General features: G+C 29.7%; 1 protein-coding gene across 1 annotated transcript; it reads left to right on the top strand.

Moving 5' to 3' along the window:
* Positions 1–1885: 1885 nt before the first annotated feature.
* LOC119615323 (paramyosin, long form-like) lies at positions 1886–9017 on the top strand (the record flags this gene model as incomplete). Its single annotated transcript, XM_037971390.1, has 5 exons — positions 1886–1981; positions 2256–2422; positions 7753–8624; positions 8696–8823; positions 8901–9017. Coding segments are annotated over 5 exons (1380 nt in total), but the record flags the coding sequence as incomplete, so codon positions are not given.
* Between the last annotated feature and the right edge of the window lie 1834 nt (positions 9018–10851).

The following is a 10851-nucleotide window of genomic DNA, read 5'->3' as shown; positions in this document are numbered from 1 at the left end:
TGTTTTTTTTTTACTTATTGGTTTTAATTAGTAAATTTAGCAAAATGTTTGGTTTCTCTTGCCGCTGACCGGCCGCTCAAATATGCCACACACTAATGTTGTATGTTGCATTTGGAAATTGTAGTTCATTTTATATGATTTTCTCGAGTTCTTGTTGTTGTTGTTTATGTAGCGTTTAATGTGAATTTTCTTGGCATTTTGCCTTTTGATTTTGTTTAGAACTGTTTTTCTCAGTGATGCATGGCCGGAGATAAGAAAAACATCTACTCGTATGATTTATTTCAGAACATGTTCATAAACAACAAACGGTTCAGGTCTATTGGAATCGATAATTTAAAAAACAAAAATTAACTGAAATTATTTTTGAATATTTAGATCTTTTTAGGCAGCAAATATGTGTGTTATTAATTTAGAAAAATTTGTTTGATAGTTAGAGGTCTAGTAAAAGTCAATCATTTAACTAGATTTGTCTATATACAGCACAGGCTATAGTCTCATCTATAATGCACACTATATTTATTGTCTGGACTATAGATTATAGCCTTGTCTACAGTCTATAGTCAAGACCTCAGACTTGTCCACAGGCCAGACAATAGACTTACCTATAGTTCAGACTATAGACTTCTCTATAATCTAAACTAGAGTGTTGTCGGTAGTCCAGACTATAGTCTTATCTATATTCTTGTATATAGTGTTGTCTATAGTCCAGACATGTCTATAGTCCAGACTATAGTCATGTCTATAGTTCAGACTATAGTCTTGTCTATAGTCCGGACTGTAGTCTTGTCTCTAGTCCAGCTTGCCTTTAGTACAGATTATAGACTTGTCTATTATCCAGTCTTTAGTCTTGTCTATAGTCCAGACCATATTCTGGTCAATAGTCCAGACTATAGTCCAGACTATAGTCTTGTCTGCAGTCCAGACTATAGTCTTGTCTGTAGTCCAGACTATAGTCTTGTCTGAAGTCCAGTCTATAGTCTTGTCTGTAGTCCAGACTATAGTCTTGTTTGTAGTCCAGACTATAGTAGTGTCTATAGTCCAGACTATAGTAGTGTCTATAGTCCTGACTATAGTTATGTCTATAGCCCTGACTATAGTTATGTCTATAGTCCAGACTATAATCATGTCTATAGTCCAGACTATAGTTTTGTTTATAGTCCAGACTATAGTCTTGTTTATAGACCAGACTATAGCCTTGTTAATAATCCAGACTGTAGTCTTGTCTATAGTCCAGACTATAGTCTTGACTATAGTCCTGACTATAGTCTTGTCCATAGACCTGAGAATAGACTTGTCTATAGTCCAAACTATAGACTTTTCTATAGTCCAGACTTTAGTCTTGTCTATAGTCCAGACTATAGTCTTGTCTATAGTCCAAACTTTAGTCTTGTCCATAGTCCAAACTATAGTCTTGTCTACAGTCCAAACTAGAGTCTTGTCTATAGTCCAGACTATAGTCTTGTCCATAGTCCAGACAATAGACTTGTCTATAGTCAAGACTTTAGTCTTGTCTATAGTCCAGACTATAGTCTTGTCTATAGTCCAAACTTTAGTCTTATCCATAGTCCAAACTATAGTCTTGTCTACAGTCCAGACTAGAGTCTTGTCTATAGTCCTGACTATGGTCTTGTCTATAATGTCTATAGTCCATACTATGCTTAAAATTGTTATCTTGTCTTTAGTCCAGTTTGTGGTCTTGTCTATAGTCCAGAGTTTAGTTTTAAAGCACCTTAATATATACTTCTTTTGTTCACTCCCAAGAATATGCTAATCAATATAACGCAGTAAGTTCAAGATAATCTTATCCTGGCAAATTTACTTTATTTTTTGTTATTTTATTTTTAATTTTATAATAAAACTAAACTATTTTATTATTTTCTTTTGTAAAATACAGATCGAACGCGAGAAAGCCGATCTCAGCGTCCAAGTCATTCAAATGTCTGAACGCCTCGAGGAAGCTGAAGGTGGTGCCGAACATCAAGTAAGTTTTGATGTTAAACAAAAAACAATCTTACCAAAAATCAAGTTTTAACAAAATTGCTTAATTAAACCGAATAAAAAAGCATAGTTTTAGGCTTGCAAGTTTAAAATTAAATGTTGCTTGCATTTATAAAATCCAAAAAGTAATAAAGTATAGCATACTTGAAAAGCCAGCAGTTTTTTTAAAAAATATGTTGTTTTTTTAATTTTTGGTAAGATTTCTCTTTCCCAAGCTTCCTTTATTAAATATTTACTTGTCTTTTCCTACAATTTAGTTCGAAGCCAATCGTAAGCGCGACAGCGAATTGTTGAAAATGCGCAAAATGCTTGAAGATGTCCATTTGGAATCCGAAGAAACCGCTATGTTGCTTAAGAAGAAGCACAACGAAATTGTTGCCGATTTCCAGGAACAAATCGAAATCCTGACTAAATCAAAGAGCAGGTAAATTATAAAAGTTTAAAAATTAAGAAACAAAATCTAAAAAAGGCTTTTAAGTATATATTTAAGCTTTAAGTTAAGAACAAATAAAATTTCAACAAATTTACTTAGCATACTTTAAAGAGCAAAGGAAATTATTTCGTACACGAAACTAACTCATACTCGAATTAAGTAATTTGGTTGTTGATCTCATATTTTGAGTACAATTTTATTTGTTCTACTTAAATCTTTAGTAATTATATTAAGCCTTTTAAATGCTTCAGCTTTTCATTTTTAAATTCATATTCATTTGTTTATTTTAAATTCGTCTGTTTCATATTTGTTTAGTCATTTATTTCTCTGTAGTGATTCATTTATTTTCTGTTTAATTTATAACAAATATAAAATTTGTTATTTGTCTATTTATTGCCCCATTTCAGAGGCCAATGTTTCAATTTTGTTTTAAAAGCAAATTTATTGAAAATGTTGCAAAATATTTATTTGTTTATTTATTTATTTGTAAAAATTTTCAACAAGAAAAATAAATATTTAGCAGAGAAACATCTCTATAGATAGAAATTATATTATAGATACATAATATTTAGTAAAACCACCTGTATGGCACAGTGGTACGAATATGTTAATAATAATTTAAAAACATTTTAAAATGTCTATAGTCCAGACTATAGTATTGTCTATAGTCTAGACTATAGTCTTGTCTATAGTCCAAACTATAGTCTTGTCTATAGTCCAAACTATAGTCTTGTCTATAGTCTAGACTATAGTCTTGCCTAGTCTATAGTCAACACTATAATCTTGTCTAAATCTTTGTCTATAGTCTAGACTATAGCCTTATTTATAGTCCAGATTATATTCTTGTCTATAGTCCAGACTATGGTCTTGTCTATAGTGCATTTTATAGTCTTATCTAAAGCCCAAACTATAGTCTTGTCAATAGACCAGACTATAGTTTTGTCAATAGACCAGACTATAGTCTTGTCAATAGACCAGGTTATAGTCTTGTCAATAGACCCGACTATAGTCTTGTCAATAGACCAGACTATAGTCTTGTCAATAGTCCCAACTATAGTCTTGTCAATAGACCCGACTATATAGTCTTGTCAATAGACCAGACTATAGTCTTGTCTATAGTCCAGACTATCGTCTTGTCTATAGTGAAGACTATAGTCTTGTCTATAGTCAAGACTATAGTCTTCTCTTTAGTACAGACTATAATCCAGTCTTGTTTATAGTCCATATTATAGTTCTGTTTATAGTTCAGACTATAGTCTTGCCTATAGTCCAGACTAAAGTCTTGTCTATAGTCCAGACTAATCTTGTCCATAGTCAAGACTATAGCCTTGTCTATAGTCCATACTACAGTCTTGCCTATAGTCCAGACTAAAGTCTTGTCTATAGTCCAGACTAATCTTGTCTATAGTCAAGACTATAGTCTTGTCTATAGTCCAGACTATAGTCTTGTTTATAGTCCAGATTATGGTCTTGTCTATAGTCCAGACTATAGTCCAGACCATAGTCTTGTCTATAGTCCACGCTATAGTCTTGTCTATAGTCCAGACTATAATCTTCTCTATATTCCAGAACTATTGTTTTGTCTATAGTACAGGCCATAGTCCTGTCTAGAGTTTATATCAGGTTAAAAGAAATCTGAACCAGTTTATTGTAGATCAACTTCGGCCGACTCTAATTGACCTTTAATTGCAACAAAGTATTTGAAAGTATTTTGAAATTTCAATCTAAAATGTTTATTCTTACTATTTAATATTTGTTCTGTAATATTACACGCTAAACACATTCCATTTTTCAACACAAACATTTTCAAATCAAAAAATAAATGTTTAATTTCAAAATCTCATGTTTCCATAAATCTAAAAATATTTTTGTTTAAATATTAAATCAAATTAAACAACTATAATAATTTAAAATCCAAGGCCAAAAAAACACATAATTAAGCTAATTAAAAGAAAACTCTAGCCCCCCCTCAAAGCCCCTGGCATAAACTATACAATTTCAAATGTTTTGAAAAAAAAAAAAACAATTGAAATAATTAAAAACAAAAATTTATGGATTTTAACAAAAATTATGAAAATAAAATTGAAGAAAACACTCAATTTGTTTTTGTTTAAAATGTTCAAAAACAAATATTCTAGAGTTTGCGCTTTTGAATATTTTTTTTATAAAAATATTATATACACTCTAATTAACACCCCACACCCATTAAATTTGAAAAAATCTTAAAGTGTAGACACTTTATAGCTCTTTATTTAGAAGATCTACAAAAGCTTTAAACACTCACGCAAGTAAAAAAAAAAGCTTTCATCTCTTGAGAGCTTTTCTTTATATACTAAATATTTCAAAATCTTTTTTTCTTTCTATGATTTTAGAAATTTTGTATTTGTATTTTTAGTTTTGAAAAATAAATTGTATATAGAATTTTAATTTTTTCTACCTTCAAATATCTCTGTTTATTTTACCCCAAAAAATTTCATTCCCAAAATTTGTTTGTTGCTTTTGCTCCGTAGAAGTAAAAACATCCCAAATATGTCTTATATATATATAGAAATTGTTTTTGTTTTCTTTTTTTTACGAAAGAACAAAAATATTATTATTGTTTAAAAATTTATTTTCAAATATTGTTGTCTCTTTTTGTTTTTCTATATTTTACCTTTATGGAAATTTGATATCTAAAGTTTTTTTTTTTTTGTTTTTTTTGAAAATACATAAATTCCACGTAAAAAAATAAAAATTATATATATGAATATTTGCTTTATCTGTGTTAGTATGAAATTATGAGTTTTTTTTCTTTTAAAAAATTTCACTCAAAATTATATTTTGAAAAATTTTACTTACTCAGTAGGTGTTTAAGCAAATAATCTCATTGTCGTTTGTCTGTATAATAGGTTACCAGGGCGTAATCCTCATTTATGACGTTATATGTTGATTTTGTTTATTTTTAAATCTTATTTACAATATTATCTTTTAAACATTTTCTCTCATTTATAAATTTTATGAATTTTTTTCTTTAATATTAAAATGCTTAATAAATCTAGCATTTATTTTGTATATTATTGCTAAATCTAATGACCATTCCTTAAAATATTTTAAATGGAAATTTCAAGAGATTGATTAAGAATGAAAAAACTAAAAAAAAAAAATTCTTGAAATTTTCATAAAAACATAAAAGTGATCTATTCTAGATGTAGGCTAGAATCCTCATACTTTCAATACTAAAGATCAAATCCCTAGTTTATTCCTTTGTAGTTTTGAAACGTAATTTCTTATCTCCTGTTCATTTGGTCCTAATTAAAACTTTTTTATTCAAATTATACTAAAAACTTAAGGACTTCATAGTTGATTCACAGTAACGAATGAAGACAGGCTCTCTTACAATGTTCTCTACAAAATGTATTCACAGTAATGAATGAAGAAATGTTCTCTTCAAAATAGATTCACAATAATGAATTAAGAAATGTTTTCTTCAACATTAATTCACAGTAAATAATGAAGAAATTATCTCTTCAAATCACAATCACAGTAACGAAGGAATAAATATTCACTTCGAAAATCATTCACAGTAATGAAGGAGGAAATGTTTTCTTTGAAATGGATTGAAAGTAATATTTGTCTTCAAAAAACATTCAAAGTAATGAATGAAGAAGTGTTGTCTTCTAAACTGATTCACAAAATTGGGATTTTGAAAAAAACATTCCAGTACCAAAGGAAGAAATGTTCTCTTCAAAAGAGATTAACAGTAACAAATGAAAACTTGTTCTCTTCAAGATATATTCACAGTTACAAACGAATGAATGTTCTCTTTAAAACAAATTCACAATTACTAAAGAAAAAATGTTCTCCTTAAATATTAAATCACAATAACACATAAAGAAATTTTCTTTTTAAAATTAATTCACAGTAAGGAAATGTTATCCTCGAAATTGATTCACAATAACACATATAGAAACTTTCTTTTAACATTGATTCACAGTTACGAATGAAGAATTGTTTTATGTGTTCTCTTGAAGAGAATTTCTTCAACTCAAATTCACAATTAATAAAGAAAAAATGTTCTCCTTAAATATTAAATCACAATAACACATAAAGAAACTTTTTTCCATATAATTCACAGTAAGGAAATGTTCTTTTCATAATTGATTCACAAGAAGAGAGCTTTAGCACAATTTAAAAAGTAAGATCAGACAAGGCGCCAGATATCGATCTTCGTATGAACCTTTTTTTTCTAAATGGCTCTCTTGCGTAGATCAACTAGATGCGATCGATCTAAAGAAAACAAGTTCTGATATTTAAAGGAGCTTGATATGTCTGCATTAAAGTGTTGATCTCGAAGAATGTAAAAGAATTGAGACATTCTTCTCTCTAGCAATAAGAGTTTGATGTTTTGATGTCGAATATGGGAAACTGCGGGCCATCTTTCTATGGCTTGTAAAACGATCGTACAAATCGAATGTTAAAATTTTTCTCACGTCAGCTTAAAGTCTCTTAAAGATGTCTAATCCAGTACTCAAATGTCCGGGATCTTTAAATGAGAAAGTGTTACATTCAAAAGATCAAGAAGATCGCACTTTGACATTGAGATCAATTGATCGATCACTACACAACAAACAGGACAAAGATGTTGAAAAAAGTCCATCTACTGACCACTATGGGTCCAGAGAAAACTTACAAATTATGGGCAAGTGAGACATCGATCTTCTATATTGATATTAATCGATCGATTGATTGATTGCAAAGTTAGAGTCCAGAACAAACTCACAAAGTTTCTTTAAAAGTTCCGTCGATTGATCATAAAGGTTTCATGATCGTTGATCGGTAGCACAATAGATCGATCATAATCCTTTCCCATCATTGAGAACACATGAAAGTTGCCTTCCTTTCTTAAACATTCGGATGTCAAAAAACTGAATAGGTTGTACATTATTTAGATACGATATCACAAAGATTTTTGTCGTATTTGGACTCCATCTAGTTCCATTTTTTTTCGAATAAGAAAAACTATAAAATATTTTATTGAAATTGAAGTCACTAGATTGATGCTAGATTTATTTAAGCATTTAAATTCATAAAATCATTCCTCAACCCAAAAAAATAAAACCATTTAACTCATAAAAACAATCACCTATCTTGACCAGGTATGAGAAGCATCAATCCAGCAAAGCTCCAAAGCAAGCAAAAATTAAAGCATAACTCAAAAAAGCACGCTAAGTATCCTAGCTTAAATCAATGCAATCCCATATATATCTAAAATATCCACACAAACTTTAACTAATATATTTTACTCTTTTATTCCTAACAACAACAAAAAAACCCAAACACAGAGCCGAAAAAGAAAAAGCTAAATTCCAAGCTGAAGTCTACGAATTGCTTAGCCAAGTCGAACAATACAACAAGGAAAAACTCATTAGCAGCAAGACCATTGAAAAGTTGGAAGTCACCATTTCCGAATTGCATGTTAAGATCGAAGAAATCAATCGCACTGTTATCGATATTACCTCTCACAAGACTCGCCTCTCGCAAGAGAACATTGAATTGATCAAGGACGTCCAAGATCTCAAGTCTCAACTCGATACCGTCTCATATTCCAAGAGCCAAGTTATCTCCCAATTGGAAGATGCCCGTCGCCGTTTGGAAGATGAAGACCGTCGTCGCTCTATGTTGGAATCTTCCCTTCATCAAGTTGAAAGCGAATTGGAATCGATTCGCATTCAACTCGAAGAAGAGTCTGAAGCTCGCATTGACTTGGAACGTCAGTTGGTCAAGGCCAATGGTGATGCTGCTTCCTGGCAAAACAAATACTCTGCCGAGGTAGCCGCTCGTGCCGAAGAGTGCGAAGAAATCCGCCGTAAATATCAAGTACGCATCACTGAATTGGAGGAACATGTTGAGTCCTGCATTGTTAAGATTAATAACTTGGAGAAACAAAAGACTCGCTTGTCCAGCGAAGTTGAAGTACTCATCATCGATTTGGAGAAGGCCAATAACACATGCCGCGAATTGAACAAATCCGTTACCACCTTGGAGAAACACAATGTTGAATTGAAGAGCCGTTTGGAGGAGACCATCATCATGTACGAGAATTCACAACGTGACTTGAAGAACAAGCAAGCCGATTTGCAACGTACCATCCATGAATTGGAAAAGGTCAAGGATGCTAACAACCAATTGGCTCGTGAGAACAAAAAAATGGGAGGTGAGTTAAGGGTAATGGTTAAAAAAAGAGAATAAAGCTAAAATGTTTTGGGTTTTTTTTTTTTCATCTAGATGATCTCCACGAAGCTAAGGGCACCATAAATGAAATGAACCGCCGTTTGCACGAATTTGAATTGGAATTGCGTCGCTTGGAAAATGAACGTGATGAATTGACCGCTGCCTATAAGGAAGCTGAAGCTGTAAGTTTTTAGACTCTTGGTTTAGTTTTAAATAGGATTTTGCTCATTTATTGTTGTTTTGTTGTTGTTGTTAACAGGGCCGCAAGGCTGAAGAACAACGTGCTCAACGCTTGTCTGCTGACTTCAACCAATTCCGTCACGATGCTGAACGTCGTTTGGCCGAAAAGGATGAAGAAATCGAATGCATCCGGTAAGTGTTAATTTAAGTTTATTGAAAAAGGATTCGATTAAAAGAAATTGATTTTATTTTGTGAGAAATTTGGAATGGCCAATAGTTGGCAACGCCCTCCAGCGAATTGTAGCATCACTAATTCTTCTTAGATTAGCAGAATGATGTTTAAATTTTAAAAAATTACTTAACAAAATTAAAATTTTCAATTGTCTTTGCCAATTACCGATTTCTTGGTACTATTTGCATCATAGTTTTCTAAAAATACAGCCTATTCCAACCCGAACCTACAACAATTAGTTATCTGCTCTGAGCTATTTTTAAATTTCTTAGAAAATCCGGATATAAATATCTATTCCTTGAGAAACGTCATTGGAAAAAATTGCATTACTGCAAAAAACACATTTCGAAAATATCAAAAAAAGAAATTCGAAATGCAGGGGATTTTAAAATAAAACGGGAAATCAATTAAAATGAAAGTTCATTGTATTTTTTTCTTCATCTTAGTGCTTATCTACTTTATTGGCACACAATTACGAATAGAAGTCGAAAAGAGAATTTAAAGAAAAACAGCCAATTTAGAGATGATGAAATGTTTATAGTTTATAGAAAAAAATTATTAATTTAAAATAAATGTGTGGACTAGTATGTATTTATAAATAAAACTAATACAAATTAATTAACAATTTAATGAATGTGACAAAAACTGACATTCAAATCAATCAGAGGCGAATCAATATCATTTTGAACAACATCCTTAACCCTTTAAAGGGAGTAAGGGGTACAAAATAAAAGAGATTTTAGAAGTCAAGTTATGATATGTACTTTTTATACTTTTTTTTTGTTCCCCTATAATAGTTTAAAAGCTTTTTCATTTAAATTGTTAAAAATTTCATTTCTAACCTCAAAATTTTAAATTTTTAAAAAATGTTTCTTTCTAACCTTAAAATTTGTAGAAAATTTTGAAATTTAAGTACAAAATTTAACAGATTTTAGAAGTCAAGTTATGAAATGTATTTTTTCCATAAAAATACTTTGCTCCCTTATAATAGTTTTAAGTCCTTCCTTTTAAATTCTTTGAAATTTCATTTCTAACCTTAAAATTTTAAATTTAAAAAAAAATTCCTTTGAAAACTTAAAATTTGTAGAAAATTTTAAAATTCAAGGGAAAATTAATAAAATTTAAACAATTGTTTACATAAATAGTTTTTAAAACTGTAATAATATACAAAATTCTTAAAAAAAAATCATTTTAACCTCAAATTTTGAAATTTTTAAAAATTTCAAGTTTTATTCTGGTTTAATTTTAGAAAATAATGCTACTAATTAAAATATAAACACCAGTTTTCATTATCTGCTTAAAACTGTGTTAAACTGACTTAAAATGGAATTTTTTTTTCAAATTTCGTTTCTAACCTCAAAAATTTTGAAATTTTTTAAAAACTTTTTTAAATTTTTAAACGATTTAGTGTTACAATTTAAAGAAAAACTCTTTAATTTTGTATAATTTTTTTATTATTAAATTAAGGTTTGCTTTAAACTCTAATAAAATGTAAATTTAAAAAAAAAAAATCGTTTTTAACCTCAAAATTTTTAAATATTTGAAAATGTTCTCTATTTTGAAATGATTTAATTGCAAAGAATTCTGAAATATTATTTAAATATTAATAATTTTGCTTTAGCAACTAAATTTGTTTTGAATTTAAAAAAAAAATCTAAAAATTTTAAAAATTTCGTTTTTAACCTCAAAATTTTCAATATTTTGAAAATTTTCTCTATTTTTAAATGATTTAGTTTTACAGAATTCTGGAATATTTTTCAAAAAGTTATATTTTTGTTTTGGCCCCTAAATTTGTTTA

Source organism: Lucilia sericata, unplaced genomic scaffold (assembly GCF_015586225.1).
Source record: "Lucilia sericata isolate MDLA Ls3-8-SP2 unplaced genomic scaffold, ASM1558622v1 Contig004921F_arrow, whole genome shotgun sequence".
NCBI classification, from domain to species: Eukaryota; Metazoa; Arthropoda; class Insecta; order Diptera; family Calliphoridae; genus Lucilia; species Lucilia sericata.
Note: the sequence above shows the minus strand (reverse complement) of the source record. Positions and strands in the feature narration are given on the sequence as shown.